This window comes from Bathycoccus prasinos (assembly GCF_002220235.1).
Source record: "Bathycoccus prasinos genomic : chromosome_5".
NCBI lineage: Eukaryota > Viridiplantae > Chlorophyta > Mamiellophyceae > Mamiellales > Bathycoccaceae > Bathycoccus > Bathycoccus prasinos.
This window is the reverse complement of record NC_024004.1, coordinates 349,979-368,683: the sequence shown is the minus strand read 5'-3', so window position 1 is coordinate 368,683 and position 18,705 is coordinate 349,979. Positions and strand designations below refer to the sequence as shown.

General features: G+C 48.3%; 11 protein-coding genes across 11 annotated transcripts; 6 read left to right on the top strand and 5 right to left on the bottom strand.

The window, feature by feature from the left end:
- Positions 1-12: 12 nt before the first annotated feature.
- Bathy05g02070 (predicted protein) lies at positions 13-1,440 on the bottom strand (the record flags this gene model as incomplete). Its single annotated transcript, XM_007513018.1, has 1 exon — positions 13-1,440. One exon carries the CDS (start codon positions 1,438-1,440, stop codon positions 13-15), a length of 1,428 nt encoding a protein of 475 aa, XP_007513080.1.
- A 391-nt stretch (positions 1,441-1,831) lies between these two features.
- On the bottom strand, positions 1,832-2,839 carry Bathy05g02060 (the record flags this gene model as incomplete). The annotated part of the gene is made up of 1 exon (XM_007513039.1): positions 1,832-2,839. One exon carries the CDS (start codon positions 2,837-2,839, stop codon positions 1,832-1,834), a length of 1,008 nt encoding a protein of 335 aa, XP_007513101.1.
- A 196-nt stretch (positions 2,840-3,035) lies between these two features.
- On the top strand, positions 3,036-4,139 carry Bathy05g02050 (predicted protein; the record flags this gene model as incomplete). The annotated part of the gene is made up of 1 exon (XM_007513196.1): positions 3,036-4,139. One exon carries the CDS (start codon positions 3,036-3,038, stop codon positions 4,137-4,139), a length of 1,104 nt encoding a protein of 367 aa, XP_007513258.1.
- Positions 4,140-4,442: 303 nt separating this feature from the next.
- On the bottom strand, positions 4,443-5,744 carry Bathy05g02040 (unknown protein; the record flags this gene model as incomplete). The annotated part of the gene is made up of 1 exon (XM_007512857.1): positions 4,443-5,744. One exon carries the CDS (start codon positions 5,742-5,744, stop codon positions 4,443-4,445), a length of 1,302 nt encoding a protein of 433 aa, XP_007512919.1.
- Positions 5,745-6,207: 463 nt separating this feature from the next.
- On the bottom strand, positions 6,208-7,992 carry Bathy05g02030 (unknown protein; the record flags this gene model as incomplete). Its single annotated transcript, XM_007513017.1, has 1 exon — positions 6,208-7,992. The coding sequence occupies one exon, from the start codon at positions 7,990-7,992 to the stop codon at positions 6,208-6,210; it is 1,785 nt and encodes a 594-aa protein (XP_007513079.1).
- An 867-nt stretch (positions 7,993-8,859) lies between these two features.
- On the bottom strand, positions 8,860-10,938 carry Bathy05g02020 (unknown protein; the record flags this gene model as incomplete). Its single annotated transcript, XM_007512928.1, has 1 exon — positions 8,860-10,938. One exon carries the CDS (start codon positions 10,936-10,938, stop codon positions 8,860-8,862), a length of 2,079 nt encoding a protein of 692 aa, XP_007512990.1.
- A 1,475-nt stretch (positions 10,939-12,413) lies between these two features.
- On the top strand, positions 12,414-14,627 carry Bathy05g02010 (unknown protein; the record flags this gene model as incomplete). Its single annotated transcript, XM_007512981.1, has 1 exon — positions 12,414-14,627. The coding sequence occupies one exon, from the start codon at positions 12,414-12,416 to the stop codon at positions 14,625-14,627; it is 2,214 nt and encodes a 737-aa protein (XP_007513043.1).
- A 994-nt stretch (positions 14,628-15,621) lies between these two features.
- Positions 15,622-15,918, top strand: Bathy05g02000 (major facilitator superfamily; the record flags this gene model as incomplete). Its single annotated transcript, XM_007513145.1, has 1 exon — positions 15,622-15,918. The coding sequence occupies one exon, from the start codon at positions 15,622-15,624 to the stop codon at positions 15,916-15,918; it is 297 nt and encodes a 98-aa protein (XP_007513207.1).
- A 335-nt stretch (positions 15,919-16,253) lies between these two features.
- On the top strand, positions 16,254-16,595 carry Bathy05g01990 (unknown protein; the record flags this gene model as incomplete). The annotated part of the gene is made up of 1 exon (XM_007512921.1): positions 16,254-16,595. One exon carries the CDS (start codon positions 16,254-16,256, stop codon positions 16,593-16,595), a length of 342 nt encoding a protein of 113 aa, XP_007512983.1.
- Positions 16,596-16,743: 148 nt separating this feature from the next.
- Positions 16,744-17,139, top strand: Bathy05g01980 (conserved hypothetical protein; the record flags this gene model as incomplete). The annotated part of the gene is made up of 1 exon (XM_007513002.1): positions 16,744-17,139. The coding sequence occupies one exon, from the start codon at positions 16,744-16,746 to the stop codon at positions 17,137-17,139; it is 396 nt and encodes a 131-aa protein (XP_007513064.1).
- A 1,077-nt stretch (positions 17,140-18,216) lies between these two features.
- Positions 18,217-18,420, top strand: Bathy05g01970 (unknown protein; the record flags this gene model as incomplete). Its single annotated transcript, XM_007513065.1, has 1 exon — positions 18,217-18,420. One exon carries the CDS (start codon positions 18,217-18,219, stop codon positions 18,418-18,420), a length of 204 nt encoding a protein of 67 aa, XP_007513127.1.
- Between the last annotated feature and the right edge of the window lie 285 nt (positions 18,421-18,705).

Below are 18,705 nucleotides of genomic sequence, written 5' to 3'. Positions count from 1 at the left end.
CATTCTTATCATTTACGCGCCTTTCTCTACCGCAGCTTTCAAAATCGCGCCAGATTCCGCCGCCGACTTCCCGGAGCACTCGTCGAGCAATACCTTTATGCCGGAGATGTCCAACTTGAGCATCAACTGATCCAAATCAAACTCCTCCGGCGCGCCTTCCGCCTCGTCGCGAATCGCTCTCATCGCTTTTCTCGTCTTTTGCATTTCCTTCTTTTCCGCCTCTTTCTTCTTCTTCGCCGCTGCCGCTGCTGCCTTCGCGTCCGCCGCCGCAGCTTCCGCGGCGGCTTTCGCCTCCGCCGCCGCAGCCTCGTTCTCCGCCTTAGAGCCGCCACCTTTACCACCCGAACCGCTCTTTTCCGCCTTCTTCGCCTCTCTCTCTGCCGCTTTTCTCTCCTTCTCCTTAATTACTCTCGGATCTAAGTTCTCCGCCGCTTCGAAAAACGCTCTCAACTTCACCGACTCTTCCTTCTTCTTCTCCTTCCTCTTCGTCTCGTTTTCCTTTTGCATTTGCCTCTTGTGGTACCTATCGTTCGCGGATTCCAAATCGTTCTCTTGGTCGTGCGGAAACTCTCTCCACGACTTGAACTTAGTCCATGAGACGTACATCTTCTTCACGTCCTCGTACGGCGCATCTTCGTCTTCGCAAATTACGTGTCCACCTTTGACTTCCGACCATCTCTCCAACTTTTGAAACGCCGGAATGAAGGTCGTAAACCACGTCTTCCCGGCTTTAACGCTCGTCGGCAAATCGTGTTTCGGCGCGTCTACGGAATCGTACTCTCTTCTTCTCTTATCATCCGACAACACCTCGTACGCGATCGCGACCGCTTTATACCTCTGCTCGATCGCTTCTTTTCCTTCTTCGTCCGCGCCGGCGATGCCGCACTTGTCCGGGTGCAACTTCATCGAATACTCCTGGAAATTCTCCTTAATTTGCTCCGTGGTCGCCAAATACCTCTCCACGGCTAAACCAATCGCCCCGTAATGATCTGGATACTCTTTCGATCCTTTCTTGATCGTTTTCTTCTTCTGAAACGCCGCAGATTTCATCAAATCCTCCACCGTTTCTTCCTCCTCTTCCTCTTCCTCTTCCTCGTCGTCGTCGTTTTGGAACGAACTCAACGAGTCTCGACCTCTCCCGGCTAATTTCGCCGCTCGCAAATACTTCTCGTCCGTCGGTTCCAGACCTAAAGATTGTCTCGCTTTCGCGTGGAAGTGTCTCCCTGCGGCTTCTTTCGTGTTCGACGCGCGAATGAACATTTGCGCGGTCGCGCCGGTGACTTCGCTCCCACCCGAAGGGACTTTCGTCTGGTCGTACTCCAGGCGTAAGTTGATGTAATCCTGTCCTTCGCCATCGATGATGGCGGTGAAATCTTCGAACGACTCGATGTGCGAAAGCGTCGGTTTCGGTTTCTTCTGAAGCTGTTGGATGAGATTCATTGTATTCTACTCTGAATAGTGCGCGTGTGTGTGTATGTATTCGTATACTCTCAACGGATGATTGATTTTTCCTTCGTTTATCTTCTTTGCTTTGCGAGGGAAATCTTTCGCGCGCGTGCACGTGAAAGTCAGACTATACACGCTCGAAAATTCCGTCGCGAGAACAGAGATCTCTCTTTCTCTCTCTTGTGAATGCGCGAGAGAAAGCGTGGACGTACTACCGCGACGTAGTATTAGAAAAGAGCGGGGAGATGATTTGTGGAGAAATCTTTAGATGGCGGCGAACGTGTTTGTGCTCGAGAGGTGTTGGTTTGTGTGGTGAATTCTTGTTCGCAAAAATGTGGTTTATCAGACAAAGACAGATGGTACTAGTATTTTTAATCCTGAGATCTTACGACGAAGACGACGATAATGAAGAGGAATCAGAGAAATCATCGTCATCATCAACGACGGCGGGTCTGTCGGGTTTGGGAGCGTGCAGTACTCCTCCTTCGTAAGACCAGCCTTCTGGGAGAGGACAGTTGTTGTCGAGGAGGTATTGTAAACATTCGGTTTGGTTGTTGTCGTGCGCTTCCCATACGGCGTCCTCGTCCCAAGGCGCTTTGGCGGTTTCGTGTAAGTACTTCAAACAGTCCAAGTGGGGGCCGTACGAGGCTGCACGCTCACACGCCAACGTGTCATATTTATCATACTTACGCTCAACAAGGTATTCGAGTATGTGGAGCTGACCATTTCCAGCCGCCCAAACGGCAGTATACTCATCCCAAGGCACTTTCGCTTCTTCGTGTAAGTATTTGAGGCACTCGAGATGACCGAATTGGGCAGCAATTCCACACGCCATCTCATCCATAGGACACTCATTTGCAACGCAATACTTTAACATTTCCAGATTACCGTGCTCTGCGACCGCATTAATCGTCTCTCCATGCCACTCACACTCTTTCTCCTCTCGCACCCACTTGAGCAACTCGAGTTTATTCGTGCCAGCAACTTTCCAGCAGAAAGTTGTTTCGTCTTTGCGCCAGTGTCTCGGCCACAACCATTCACGCTCCCACGCAAACTCCAAAGTCGATATCGACGAAATCTCTTCAACTTTAAACTTCTCTTTCAAATTACCCGCGCGAGACGATCTCTTAATCAACTTTCTCGTCTCCGTATTCACTCCATACAAGAATTTCACATCCGTTCGATTCAATCTCGGAAGAACGTGCTTCTCCACGATGTCTCTGCACTCGCCGCCGTCCAACAAAGCGTCCCTGAACAATCGCCACAGCATCATCGGTTTCCTCTCGATATCGACCGCGACCTTCTCGAGCTTTCGGATCTGTTTTCTCGCTTTTTTTAGCCGCTCGTTTTCTTCGTCTGTCCTGTAGTCACACCGTTCGGAATTGTGCATCATCGTCTTTTGATGAAAAGCGCGGGTTCTCGATCTCTCTCTCTTCCCTATCGTTCGCCTTTTCTGCGCTCTTTTCGTCGTCGCTTTAGATGCGAGACATCATCTCTCTTCAACTGTTCTTTTTTAAGTTGTTTATGTTGCGCGTAAAAGCGTGTCTCTTTCACTCTCTCGAATTAATGAGGAGCACAAGTGCTCTTGGATGTCTCGTTCAATTCCCCAAAAGTTCGATTCTATATTCCGCACAACAACAACAACAACAAAAACGCCTCGAGTTGAGGACGAGGAGCGCGTAAAAGTGGAGCGCTGCTCTGTAAACGAGAGGTGCGCGCGAGTATTCACACGGATAAGTAAAAAAATGCCGAACCCGTTCGTGGTTTTAGCCACGGCTGGGTACGACCACACCATTCGATTTTGGGAAGCCACGCGAGGTGTGTGTTACCGGACGTTGCAACACCAAGACTCGCAAGTGAACAAACTGGAAATATCACCGGATAAGCAGATATTAGCCGCGGCTGGGAACCCGACGATTAAGATATTTGAAGTGAACGCGTCGAATCCGTCGCCGATATTAACGCACGAAGGACACCAAGGGAACGTGACTGCGATTGGGTTCGAAAGAGACGGGAGATGGATGTATTCCGGGTCGGACGACGGGACGGTGAAGTTATGGGACGCGAGGCAAGGATCGAGACACACGAGGGAGTACGAGTCGAGAGCGGCAGTGACGACGGTCGCGTTGCACCCGAACGGCGCGGAGTTGTTATCTGGAGACGCGAATGGGAATATTCGCGTGTGGGATTTGACGATGAACGCGTGTTCGTGCGAGTTAGTTCCAGAGGTTGGAGTAGCGGTGAGAAGCGTCAGCGTGGCGTCGGATGGGAGTTTAGTCGTCGCAGGAAACTCTACTGGGACGTGTTACGTGTGGCGGTTGCAAAAGGATGCAAAGACGACGGCGCATTTCGAACCGTTGCACAAGTTGAGAGCGCACCCGGACGAGTACGTGTTGAAGTGTTTGATTTCGCCAGACGTGAGGAGTTTAGCGACGACGAGTAGCGATAAGACGGTAAAATTATGGAATTTAGACGGGTTAGGATTAGAACGGACTTTGAAAGGGCACTCGAGGTGGGTGTGGGACTGCGTATTCAGCGTCGACGCGGCGTATTTAGTCACCGCCAGTAGCGACGGAAGCGCTCGACTTTGGGATTGCAGCAGCGGCGAAGCTATTCGCGTGTATAACGGACACCACAAAGCCGTGGTGTGTTGCGCGCTGAACGACTCCGCCGTGGATGCCGCCACCGGGTGAGAGTTTAGGGTTTTAGGGTTTAACCCTAAACCCTGAGAGTCCATTTCTGGTTTTATGTCCATTTTATATTCAAAAAAAAAAAACACTATCTTTTCCTGCTCGTGTTTAAACAACAACAACAACAACAACAACAACAACAACAACAACAACAACAACAACACACTTCTTCTTCTTCTTCTTCATCTTCTTCTTTCGACAAAAAGTAATCGTCGTCATAAAGTAAACGCTTGTTCAGCGGTTACATATAACGAAAAGTTGTTCTGTCATTCGCTCGCTCACCATCGCAAAACAAAAAATTCAGTTTCATCGCAAAGAAGATTCGAGCGACCAAATCGCTTTGATTTTATTCGCGGTGGCGTTGTCGTTTTGATCCAAATATTGCTTTAACTTGCACAACTCAGTCTTCCACTTGTGCTTGTATTTTTTATCGTGTTCCAACGGGTACTCTTTCGTCGCATCGGTTTGCGAAACTTTGACTAATCTTTGCTCTGCGATTGCGTAGAGATTGGTTTGGTGGTTGACGAAGGACTTGATGTACGCATGTACTTGTTTCCAGTTCTTGACGTACTCACTCGCCGTGTTTCTTTTTTTGCGTGGTAGGACGTTGCCACTCTTGCTTTCTGATAACGCCGCGGCGCGTTTATCCATACTTTCCATGAACTCGGATAAAGAAGACGCTCCGTTGAACGAGCTGAACGAGTCTTCTTCCTTTTCCTTGTTTTCTTTGATTTCTTTATTCTCTTCGTTCTCTTTATTCTCTTCGTTCTTTTCGTTCTCTTCGTGCGTCGTCGTCGTCGTCGTCGTCGACACCACCTTTACTTTCCTTTGCTTTTTCTTGTTTGTTGTGCTTTTGTTTTTGTTTTTGTTGTCATCATCAACAATCAATAACGTATTGATTCGTTGCAAAGGCGGACGCGTCGTCTCTTCTTTCTTCGCCGGCGCGGGAACCACTCGTCCTTGACGACAACACTCTTCCAACCATTCGCGCGTGACACACGTGTACGTTGTCGGTACTGAAACACCACTAAACTCAACGTTGCTTCGACCGACGAGGTGCGTGAAAGGCGTGCCAGGAGGTTCGAGATCGTGAGGGTTTGCGCCCAACGTCGTGACGAGTTTATTAATTTCGAATCGTTCTTCTTGGTCATCAAATTTAGTTCTCGGATCGAGGGCGAATACAAATCCACTCAGCAGCGTTTCCCAAAATCGTCGAGGTGCGTAAAACAACAACGATGTAGATGTTAACGGAACCAGCTGCTGTCGCTGAATGCACGCGCTCACGTACCAGTCGGAAACGACGAAAGGTTCTTTGGTTGTTGTTGTTGTTGTTGTTGTTGTTGTGGTGGTGGTGGTGGTGGTGGTGGTTGTGCTAAAATTTTCGATTCGTTCCCGTGCGCTCTCCCACGAGTCGTCCCAATCGTCTATGTAATCAGCCACGACGTGCGTTATGTTTACGTTCTTGTGAGTGTCGCGAGGAGGTTGTAAACACGTTGCGTCTAACCGTTCTAGTTCTGTTCTGATGTCACTCAAGTCATTCTCGTCGTTCAGAAAGTAAAACGTCGTTCCGTTCAACGAACGTTGGTGATGATGATATTTCTCTTCCATTTTTTTTTTTTTTCTGACGTCGTTCGAAAGAGAAACGTGAGTCGATCCACGAAGCAACTGATGGTATTCTGCCGACAGATCTTCAGAACGTCATTTGGACGCTGTTCAATCGCATCGGTCCGTGCGTTTGTAGTGGCTGCGAGGGTGTTATGTGCTTCAAAACGAACTCATTATATATTGAGAGAGTGAAGAAATGGGCCGATTTTGATTTGGTAGAATGGTATGTTATATATAGTTGGTCTTAAACCATTTCTGGTTCGCACGATGTGTCCATTTCTGAGTACACGCGATGTGTCCATTTCTGGTTCGCACGATGTGTCCATTTCTGGTTCGTGATGTTGACTATTTTCTGAGTACACGCGATGTGTCCATTTCTGGTTCCCCGAACAACGATGTGTCCATTTGATATAAAAAATCAGCGACACCGGAAAGAAAGAATGAAAGAAAGAAAGAAAGAAAGCGCTCACGAATGCAACGCGGAACACTTTTCGTAAAACGATTCAATCTGCGCGTCGATGGATTGAACTAATAACCGGGGATGGATTTTGTTCTCGCTTCGCGCGGCGCCGTCGAATTTGCAGTGTTCGGCGTGTCGGTCGTGGACTCGTTTGTGTTTGCACATAGTGCTTCCCGCGCACTCCGGCCGGAGCTTCAATGCAAACCAGTTCTCTAAAATGACCGTGTTTTTTCGATATTTTCTCCCGTATTTGCAATAGGAAATGGCGTGCACGTCGTACGCGCATCCGAGGAAAGGGGAATATTCGTTCCACAATCCAGCTTTCTCGTTCCCTTTTGGATTTTCAATCCACAGACAAATCACTAAATAATTGGCGATGTCCACCGCGGCGCGCACTTGGACGTTTGCGTCGTCGACTTCCATTTGTAAAATCAATGCTGCCTCCTCCTCGCCAAGCTCTTTTATCCTCGCCGCGAGTGCCGGGAACTTTGCTATTGAATACGGCGAACACTCCGGCGCGTTACCGATGGAGCGAAAGATGCCTTCGGGCGGGAGATGCGCCGGGTTGATGTCTTCGATTTTGCAACTCACAAAAACGATTTGAGGATGCGCCCACGCTTCCGGAGAAGCCAATGCACTGATATGTGGATCTATGCATATAAAAATCCTCCTCCTCCCGTTGCTTGGAATAATCGGAGAACGATTGAGCGCTTCGACCGCGCTCATGCACGAACCAGATCCGATGCACAACGAGAATCGAGCGTTTCTTCGCAACTCGATCGAACGAATCAAACCAGAATCTGTTTTTCCCGTCCTGGTCTTTATGTCCACCAACGCTTTCTTCAACGCGTCTTTTATGTCCACCAACAAATCTCCTCTTCTGTAGCGGCAAAGCCGCGCGAAATGACCGGGACTCAACCACACGTCCTCTAACGTTCGTACGTTGATCAGTCTGTGCGTCGCGAACGGCGCAATCTCGTCGCCAGATCGTTCATACGGATCTCTTTTACCGCGAAAATAAGCCAACAATAAAAAGTCGTCGCCGTTGAAAACGTCCAATTCTTCCTTCTCGGCGGCGATTTCATCGCTTTCATCGCTATCGCTACAACTGTTCTCGTCGGGCGTTTCGTCGATGTTTTCGTCGCGACGCAACTCAAACGACGCGGTCACGTAATCGGAGAAGAAGAGGTCGATCAATCCAGCGTCGCTCGCTCCCAATTTAATCTCACTGACTCTAACTTTTTCGTGTTGGATAAGTTTTCTATTCAACTTTACGCGCGGTACCAATCGACGCGCGCGACGAATCAAATCCGCGCGTTCACGCGTCGAGTGCGGCAAAAAATCACGAAAGAAGACGGGAACGTGTTCTCCACCTCTCAGAAACTGTTCGTCCGTGACTCGATGCACGTATTTTGGATGGGAATTCTCGTACAAAGCGATGGTCAAGCAACTCTCCAGCGTCGACGTTCTGTTCAACGCAAACAGTTCAACGCCCACCACGAAACAACCGTTCAAATCATCGCCGGGTGTCGTAGTAGTTGAGGTTAGTGGTGGTATCGATGTTCCATCTTCGACGCACCGATCGTTCTCGCGCAGTTGTAAGTAGTCTTTCGTATCTCTGAAGAGATAACACTTGGTGCGCAAACCCCAAGGATTCCGAATCTGATACGTCGTTCGCGCGTTTTCATCGACGAGTGCTAATTCATCCGGATAGAGCTCCTTCTCGAACAAAACTTTCCACGCCGAATCCAAGGATGGATATACAACGTTCTCGTAGCCTTCCGGGTTCATCTTTATCGCGGCGACTCTCAAGTTCTAAAAGAAGGGGAAAAAAAGTCAAAGAAGTAACGAAAGAGTTGGGACGCGATTCTCACTTTTTTTATTTTTTCCTTGCGTGCACACAAATGAGTTTGCCTTTTCCTCCAAAGATACCTCTCCAAAGATGCCACCCTCCGGGCTCGCTCGCGAAACGTACTCGCGCGAAAAAAATCTTCGCGAAAATCACGGTTTGCGTGCGTTTCGAGAACGTTGACGACGTTTGCGCGGCGTAAAACGGTCTCACACTGGGCAAGAACGAAGTACAGCGAAATCTGTCGCCCTAAACAGTCATTCTTAGTACAAAATCGCCAATCGCCTTGAATAAGAGCGCGATGCTCTCTCGAATCGTCATGAATTTCAGCTTTAACGATCGCATCGAAACTAGGAAAGCATACTTCTTCTTCTGATTCGTGTTTGTGCGCGCGAAGCTATCTTTTCAAACGCGCGCGTCATCGAACAAAAACACACACGATTCGTTAAGTTGTAGGGGGAAAAAATTCCTTTGCTTCGAAATTGATATTATATATATTCTTCCAAAGACGCAAACGCAAAAACCGCATCGTGCGAGCGCCGAGAGAGTTACTTAGCCGTTGCTCATTCGCATCATCTTCGTCGTCGTCTTTATTTTTTCTCATGTACTCAAACGCTCGCGACGGTGATAAGAGCAAAGAGACGTTCCACAAACTGTGTGAAATGGTGTAATTTGTTGAATTTTTCTTGCGTGTGTGGTCTTTTTCAGTTTTCAATGATTAGTGACTGGTGCGAATGAAACGATTATTAATGTTTGTTATTGTTATAGTGACGGAGAAATCGATGTGCATTAAAATCTGAGTGCGTGTCCTACGAATTTTTAAAGAAGTTTTTCATGTACGACTGGACGCGCTTGTCTTCACAACGAAGCATAAGTTCTTTTTCCTCGTCTGCGTAGGTACTCTCGGAAGAATTGATGCCGATGTACATAACTATCACGGAAAACATAAGATCCAAGGCCATTTTCTTCGGAAATTTGTTGTCCAGCATCCAACGCTTCTGCTTTAGTAAGTCACGGGTAAAGCCATCATTCTTCTCTATTTGTTGGCGCGATCGTTCCGTCCAAAGGGTCTTCAAAGATTTAAAACCGTGGAACTTTTCTCCTAAATCAGTTTCAAGGTATACAAAATTTTCCAACGATCGGCGAGCACTCATACTGAATAGTGGGAAATCCGCGTCGAATTTCGAAACAGTAGTGATACCTTTTTTCGGCTTCACGATGGATACCGCGCGCAGAATCATATCACGCCAAACTTTCGTCGCTGTATTTTCACCAATGATGCACTCGATAAATTTCTTCTCCGCTATGGCTCTGAGAAGCACGTTTGCAATAAGCTCTTCACCGCCACTCGCTCCGTGCAGTAAGTTTTGTAACTGAACAAGAAACGAGTTTTGTGAATTCCGAATATTCGTCTTTCTGTTTATGTCTCCAAAAAGAAAACACAAACGAACGCTTGGGTCTTTCGATAAGAATAAGTCGTCGCGAAGCTTTTTCGCTATTTCAACGAAGAAATGAACGATAAATCTCGCGGCGCTCTCGCGCGTGTAATCAGAATCGACATAGTCAACCAGGGGACAATTTATATGTTTCAGAAACTCTCTCCGAGTCATTTGAGACGTATGAATGCCATACTTGCTTCGTGTATCAATGGAAAGATCCATAACTTCATCGAGCTCTGGCGAATATTTCTCCGCCCATTCCTTTAACTTGTTCTGAAGAAGTGACGCAGCTTTTCCAATATTCTTTTTCGCTTCATTCGTTGCCTGATTCAAGTCGCTTCCATGCTCATAAAAAATAGAAACGTAAGAGAGGCGTTGAAAGGCATTTGAAGTTAGTGTTGCTTCCATCTTTAGCACCACTGGTGGTGGACGTGTACTTCCAAGTGGCATTTGTACGTTCGCGGAGAATTTTCTCTCTTCGCGCGTCTCAAACGTCTCGTGTGTTTTAAATCCGAGCGTAGTCGTCAGCTCGCGAAAACACGAAAGAAACGCCGGAAAGAGCGCCAACGCACCAATCGGAACAATGAAATCACCCTCACCTCGACTTCTTTGGTATAACGCCTTCAGTTCGTCGATAAACGTACGTAAAATTTCCGAAATGTTTTCAGCGGTTGGAATCCAAACCGGGTAAAACTCGAAAAAATCATCCATCAAAGAAGACGGTAATGAAGTAATGCAGTCGTCCTCGTCGTCGTCCTCGTCGTCCATGACGTCGGTGTCCGAGGGCGAAGAACTCGAACGTGGTTTAGTCAGAAGACAAAAACGTGCAACTTTCTGACACGCTTGAGACCGAACGGTTGGCGAAAGAATTTCTTTGAAATGTATTTTCCATCGCGTCATCGGGTCGACGGCGCCGGTGATGCCGTTATAAAACAACTCGTAAAAGTGACACTCGACGGAATCCATCACAGAGTCGGACTCTCCGCGACGAACACCGTATGCATAGTTGCAAACAGTATTATCTACGTATGCTCGAAATCCTTCAGTTTTCGATAACGACGACAATTTTTTCTCTAATTCGTTTTTCCAAGTCTCGTACTTCTTTTCGATTTCTTCGTCTGAAGGACGAGTTTGAAGTTGTGCCATATACGCCTTTATCGTTTCCGCTCTGGTCGTTTCCACTCTGTGCTCGAGAAAAGACTCCGATTTTCCTGGCTTCCACGATTGGATCTTTTCGCGATTTACACCATTCTTCCGCAAATTCTCCGCTGTTGCTTTCGTCACGAACACTTTGAACTTGAACAACATATCCATGATTGCTTTCGCCTTCTCATCAACCGTCAGCATCTTTGTCACGTTACCGCCTCTCAAAGCATCTTCGATCGCAGCAAGTATATCGGTACGTTCATCAGTGCTTAAAGAATTAAGAATGTATTTTTCCATATTCATTCCAATTCCGATACACGTTTCCCGAAATTCTTTTTGTTCTTCTTCATCCGTCAGAGACGAGAGCAGAACACCGAATAACTTCTTCTCAACGCCTTCTTCCTCATCGCTTACGCCTGGGCCAGAAGAACCTTGTTGATTTCCGCCACTACCGCCACCACCACTACCACCGCCATCACGATTATCATGAAAACTACGATCACTTCTATCGGCGGATCCACCGCCACGAGTGCGTCTATTCGCGTCAAAGTTTGATTCGTCTCCTCGCGGCGTTCGATCCGAGTCACCTCCCACATCTGTATTTCCATTCTCACTACCGATAACAGTGAGCGCGTCACCAACACTCAACGAAACATTTCCCGTCGTACTTTCCCCCGTCGTCTCGCAGAGCGCAACAGCTCTCGTCGAATCGACGTCGCGTTTTCGCAAACTCGTCGTCGTCGTCGTCGCCAACGCCGAAGTCGCCACGCTCTGAATAACAACACAGGAAAGCAAAGCAAACTGCCGGAGCACTTCAATCTCACGCGCATTGACGGCATCGGCACCCCAGTTTCGTCGCCGCGCGGGGTTATCATCTACAAAGCCACGTTGCTTTCGATTTTGAACATAAACTTTGCCTCCTCCTCGACGAGTTGTTCCAAAGTTGTTTGTTTGTTTTGGATTCGTAAAGCACGATCTCTTCTCGTCTTCCTCCTTGCAGCTGCTGCGAGATCCAACTGGATGGAAAAAGATAAAAACGACGGGGTTAGCGATTAATTGCCTCCTTCGTTACGCGACGAGCGACTACATCAGATCGGTGAAGCGTCAAACGTTCAACTTCGATTTGGAAGAAACGTGTAGACTTGTGGAATCTACTTCGCCTCCTCTCACTTTTGCTTTTTTAAACGAAAACCAAGAGAGGAAAAAAAAGAAGAGGAAAAAGAAGAGTACGAACGGGAAACGAGCGACAGAGAGTCGACTCAGAGTGACGCTTCGCGAAGGAGCGTTTAATCGTCGCCATCGCGACGCGACTCTTCGTCTCTTTCTCCCGTTTTCTTCCTACTTTTCGTTTCTCTTTCTCTTGGTTTTTTGGTCTTCGTTCGAGGAAAAACGAGTCGCGAAAGAAATAATAAAAAAACCAACCAACAACGCCGCTGCGTAACGTACTCGTACCATCGATAATATCGGAATCACACGACGAGAAAGCGCCGAAGAAGCGCGAACCCGAGAGCGTGACTGCCATGTTGATGCGTAAAAAAGAAGAGAGAAAGAGCGCGATTTCTTTTTTATTGAAGCGACTTCCAACTCTCTCCCTTCTTCTTGGTATTTTTTGTTTTGACCACTCCCCCCTCCTTTCATTTTCATTTTTCGAGGAGGGGGAAGAAAAAAAAATCCGATTGTTCCACGACAATCCACAAAAAGTTGCTTTTATTCCCGAAGACGATCCCCTCTGACCCGCCGCCGCCGCCACAGTTTAAGCACGAAAAGAAAGAAAAAAGATGCCGAGACTGAAGACAACGTGCACTCATCCGACGAATCTGGGCATTCAGAACGCATTAAACTACACGACGACAAAAGAAACGACGACCAATTTAAGCGAGAAAAAACTCAAAGGCTACAGATTTTACGTGGGCGAGAAAGCTACTTTCCGCGACGGAAAGAATGCGATCGATCGCGAAGAGATAATAGACGCGATCAAAGAAGAAGGCGGCAAGATTGTGAAAAGTGTGAACGGCGAAGACGCGCACAATATTATCGTGGTTGTCGATACGAAAAGCAGTGAGAACGTTGGTTCAACCTTCGTTTCCGTGAAGGATTTACTCGACTTTCTCCTCTCAGACGATAAAGAGGCCACTTTTACGGCGAAGGTAATTCGCGACGACGCCGACGCCAACAAGGAAAACGAAAAGGCTTTAGCGAACAAGTCGTTTTGCTTCACGGGCGCATTTCAAGCCATCGGGACTAACCGAAAGAATGCGAAGGCCGCTTTACACAGGTATGTCAAAAAGAACGGCGCAACCGTAAGTGTACATGTAACTCGCCAAACCGGTTTCCTCGTCGTCGACCTACTCGGGGGAGCGTCCTACGTAAGAGAAGCGCGGAGAGTCGGAGCGTGCATCGTGACTATAGAAAACGTCGAAAAGTACGTGAAAACAAAAGACGAAAAGTTCTTGGAATCCAACGAGAAATTAGCCGATGAAATTTTAGCGAAAGACGAAAAGAAGAAAGTTGCGTCACTCAAAAGAAAAGTGAACGCTTCTAATTTAGACGACGATTTAGCCGCCGACGACGACGAAGACGACGACGACGAAGACGACGACGACGACAACGACGATGATTACAACGACGAGGAAGACGACGACGAGGAGGAAGACGACGATTACAACGACGACGACTCGAATGCGTTTGAAAACACAGACGCAATGGACGAAGACAACGATGACGAATTCGACGACAACGACGACTTAGCCGCCGCCGTTGCTGAAGAAAGACGCGGAATGGAAAAACTCGGCATGAAATTCCAAACAACCAATCTTAGTTCCAAAAAGCTTTCGAGCAACGGAAGAAGTTCGAAAACGCCGGCGAAGAAAGCTGAAGAAACGCCGCGACGAAGCAGTCGCCCGACGAAACCGACGACGACGATACTAGCAAAACTACCAAAAGCAGGGGAGGAACAACCGTGCGCGGGCGGAGACAATTGCCCAAATAACGGCATCATAAAAAAAGGCGAGACGAGATATTTAGCCAATAACACTAAAGGTGTGTTTTGTGGCCCTATCGAAAACCGAATCGTCGATTCGAATAATCTCGGTCGATATTTGTGCGGAAGATGTGCTCGCCCAGAGACCCCGTGTACGCGGTGTGGGAAGCTTCTCCCCGCCGGAAATAGCTTTCGCGCAAAGGACAAAGTAAACGACGGCTGGAAATGCCAAGAAGGCTATTGCCAAAACGCCGCCGGCAAAGAAGCAGCCAAGAAGAAATGGCCGGAGACCACGTGTACGCAGTGTGGGAAGCATCTTCCCGCCGGAGATCGCTATCGCGCAGCGGACAGAGTAAACGGCGACGGGTGTTGGAAATGCTTAGAAGGCTTTTGCCAAAACGACGCCGGCAAAGAAGCAGCCGAGAAGAAATGGCCGGAGGCCCCGTGTACGCGGTGTGGGAAGATTCTTCCCGCCGGAGATCACCATCGCGCAGCGGACAGAGTAAACGGCGACGGGTGTTGGAAATGCGTAGAAGGCTATTGCCAAAAAAACGCCGCCGGCAAAGAAGCAGCCGAGAAGAAATGGCCGGAGGCCCCGTGTACGCGGTGTGGGAAGATTCTTCCCGCCGGAAATCGCCATCGCGCAGCGGACAGAGTAAACGGCGACGGGTGTTGGAAATGCGTAGAAGGCTATTGCCAAAAAAACGCCGCCGGCAAAGAAGTAGCCGAGAAGAAATGGCCGAAGACCACGTGTACGCTGTGCGGGAAGCTTCTTCCCGCCGGAGATCGCAATCGCGCAAAGGACAAAGTAAACGACGGTTGGAGATGCCAAGAAGGCTATTGCCAAAACGCCGCCGGCAAAGAAGCAGCCAAGAAGAAATGGCCGGAGGCCCCGTGTACGCGGTGTGGGAAGATTCTTCCCGCCGGAGATCACCATCGCGCAGCGGACAGAGAGAAGGAGGGCCGCCGCTGGAGATGCCCAAAAGGTCGTGGTTGCGGCGGCAAAAAATAAGCGAAAAAGAAGTAACCAGAGAGCAAACGTATGCTTTGTCGGAAGCAGCCACTCCTTACCAGAAACCGCAATCACAAGAGAAACGAAACGAGAAACGATCGACATTGGATGAAAATCTGATTTGATGCATCAATTCCCCACACGAGCATATAGATTCATTTTTTACAATCGAACCGAAAGAATAAAGATACTTACGCACAAATCGTTCCCACCCCACCACCTAAGTCGTTATCATCATCTGAATCATCATCATTTCGCTCTCTCCGTTCTCGTCTCCGTTTTAAATACTCCTCGAAATCTTCCACCGCATCAACATTATCTTTTTTTCTCCTACTCCGAATTCGCAATGTGAGTTACTTCTCGCACTTTTATTTTTCTTTTAACAGGTTGCCAAAAAGGCCCAAAATGGGCAAAAAACGCCCCGAACGGACGATATCACGCTCCATATTTTTCTTTTAAAAACGCAAAGTTACGACTAAACATCATTACTATCAACATTCTACGCGCTGCGCGTGTTTTTATCGCGTTCACACTCCCGCAACCATGCGAGTGTGCGCTTTTTCAGAATTCCGATGCAAGAGAGAGTTTTCTCCCCTATAAATCGTCTGCTGGCGTGCTTCTCGAGAGCTGGAGATTCAATGGCGTCATGAATTTCCGAGAAAACGACGCGGATCGATCAAACTATGTATTCTTCATGTTCTCAAATGCTTTTTACGCGCTATATAAAGACATAGAAGCCGTATATTGATGATTACTATTTTTGCGTGGTAAAAATGAGGGAAGGGTACCCAATCGCGGCCAGTTTTTTGGTTTTGGTACCCAATCGCGGTTTTACTCCATAATTTGTGAGTTCGTTAGAGAAGACAAAAGATGTTCAGATAGCTCAGTTGTAGTCAAATGTTTAGAGAGCGTTTAGAGCGTTTTTACCATTTTTCCTCCCTCACAAAGAAAAGTTCGTTACCGAGAAAAACTCACTTTAAAGAAACAACCAAAGATGTCTAACGAAGATAAATCTCTATCTCTCGCCCGCGAGCGAAAAGCATGGATCGGGTACGATTTCGCGAACAGCTGTTACGCCACCGTCGCCATCGCGACGTTCTTGCCGTTGGTGTTAAACGCGTACGCGGAGAGTGAAGCGTGGCGAGGGAAACTGAAACCGAAAATGTGTTCAACCTTGGACGTAGAATACAGCGAGAAATGTTTGGAGTGTCGAGTTGGAGAGGGGAATTTGCTCTGTTCCGGTGAGGCGTTTTGGTTTTGTGGTCGCGTTGAATCGATTTATCTCTTTTAGAACGCGTAGAAACGCATCAGCCGCTCGCGTTTGTATGCTCTTTTGAATTCTCTCTCTCTCTCTCTCTAAAGGAGCAGAGGAAAGATATTTTGTGTTCTTTCTCGCTCACATCTCTCTCTCTCTCTCTCTCTCTCTCTCTCTGAAATCGGATACGAACAGGTCCGGGATTGAATCGAGAAAACTGCGAAGACTTGGAAACTGTGCGCGTTTCCGGCGGGTTTCGTCCGTCCTCGTTCGCGTTCGTGATTATCAGTTTCAGTTGCGTCTCGCAGTTGCTCGTGTTCGCCTTGTACGGGGCGAGAGGGGATACCGGGTACCGGAAGAAAGGGTTGAGGATGACGACAGTTTTAGGAGGCGCGAGTTTGCTCGTGTTTGCGGCGTTCAGCGAACGACACGCGGGGTATAAGCACGTGTTGGCGGCTATATTAGCGGTGTTTAGCAACACCATGTACGGGCTGTCCGTTATTTTTTACAACAGCTACTTGCCTATACTCGCGAAAGAGAGCGAGGCGATTTTATCGGAAGGGAAGGAGGAAGATCACGATTACGAAAACGAATTGAGCACGAAAGGGTACGCGGCGGGTTATTTAAGCGGCGTTCTCGGCTTATTGTTATCGCTGGTCGTTTTGTTCCTCTCTGGTGGTTCCGACGAAGTCCGACGAAGACGCGAGCGATAACAAAGCGTCTTCGGCGTTTCGCTGGTGCATCGTCTTGGCCGGTGCTTGGTGGTTAGGTTTCGGCGTGTACTTTTGCGAAAAATTAAGAGACGACGAAATAAATGAAGAAGAAAAACAGGAACAGCAAGAGAACTCGGAACTCGCGAGAATGAAAGACTCTTTGGGGAGATTCGCGAGAACCATCGCGGAGGCGAAATCAAAGTTTCCCGTGACGTTTTCGTTTCTGATTTTGTATTTCGCTTACACCGATGGATTTTCGACAATCGCTGGTTTAGGCGTCTTGTACGCTCAGAGAGATATGTGCACGGGGACGACGGGTTTGTTCTTGATTGCGTTGTTGGCACCTTTATCCGCCGCGGTTGGGAACTTCCTCTTTCTCCTCATCAAGCGTAAATTGAACGCCTCGAATCAAGCGATGGTGGTTTCCGCGTTATTTTCAATCTCGTTGTTACCCATATGGGGTTTGCTTGGCTACGTTTCTAATTCGATTGGATTCAGAAACTCGTGGGAGGCGTATTTTCTCGCCATTTGGCGTTTTTTTTAGCGGTCGTGTTCTCGCTAGGCTCTCGCTTATCACGTGTATCATCTTTGCTGCTGCTTTGCGAGCGCGTCTTTCTCTTGCTGATTACTCCCGCCGACGCTCACGCCCCACACGCCGAAAGATTTTTGCTGCGAAGGCGTGAGTCGACCACCGCCACCGTCTTCTCCGGCATCGGATACCATGACGTTGTCTTCCGCGCACTGCATTTGGGGCGTCCAATCGGCCATCCTGTCGCGCTCGTAGAACCGGGAGGTGTGGACGCCGACGTTGGCGTCTTCGGCTTCGTCTTCGGGTTTGCGTTCGGCTTCGCCGGTGTATTCTTTGGCGGCGAGACCGCGGAAGATGGAGGGGAACATGGCGGTGAGCGAGCGGTCGGGCGTGTCGGTGCTGTCTCCAGCGCCCAGGAACCGTTGGTTGAAGAGGTCTCTGTTGCTGTAGGAGCGGTTGAACCGTTTTTGTTTCTCCCGCGTGCCGAATTCGATTTCATCTTCGAAGAGTTTTTTGAAGATTTCCGACCAGTCGCCGTTATTTTCCGTATCCGCTTGGAAAGAGGCAGTTTCAAAGGCACGCTCGAGCGCGGCGAGGGCATCGCCCGGGTGACGAAGATCACAAAAACGTTTGCTTTTGTTTTGTGAGCGCGAGCGAGGGGAGATTTCCGGAATAGCTTCCGAGATTGGCGTGAACACGAGCTCCTGTTGTTGCCGTTGCTGATTCTCCGGAGGGCCGTCGCCGAGAGTAGGAATGCACGCGTATATAAGTCGAATTGTAAATAATACTAATAATAATACTGTTGTACCACCATAAAAGCAAACTCGCGCGCTCTTGCATTTCGTTTTCAATTGCCCTTCTTTCGGGTGGGGGCGACATAAAAAATTGCCACGAGAGCAAAACACTCGCGAAAACAGAAGCACCCATCGGGTCCGTCGAGCGCGAGTGCCGCGAAAGAGAGACGCGAGGACTAAAAACGAAGCGCGATTTTGAAGGCGCTTCTTCTCGAGCTTAAGCGAAGCCGAGGGAGAGAGAGAGAGAGAGAGAGAGACAACCGCCCCGCAGAATTCAAAACAATCGATACTTTTAAAAATGGCAAAGTCTTTCGGATGTTCCAAGTGCCGATATAGCAGAAACGGGTGCCAAAAGTGCCGAAATCCAGACGCGCAGTTTCAGCCGAAAGAGCTGACGAAAGAGGAAGAGGCGAAACGGATCGCGAGTTTAACCTCGTACGAGTTAGAGAGAGAGGTAGGGAACCAACGCGAGACATTTTTGACTCGAGTGACTGACACCTGACTTTCTCTTCTTCAATACTACTATTAAAATAAACAAACACTTCATTCACACTACAGGAAAACATCAAACGAAACAAGTTACGATTGGCGGCTTTAGATTTACCGAAACCAGTCGTCGCGAGCGCATCCAAAACGACATCGAATGCGCCAAAGAAGAGAAAACCAAAGGAACAGTTGGAACCGACGCGACGATCGGCGCGGGAGAAGTCGCAAAACGTAAACTACAACTTTGACGCCTACGATAAGGTGTTAAAAGCGGCGGAGAGAGCGTTTGAAGGGAAGAGCT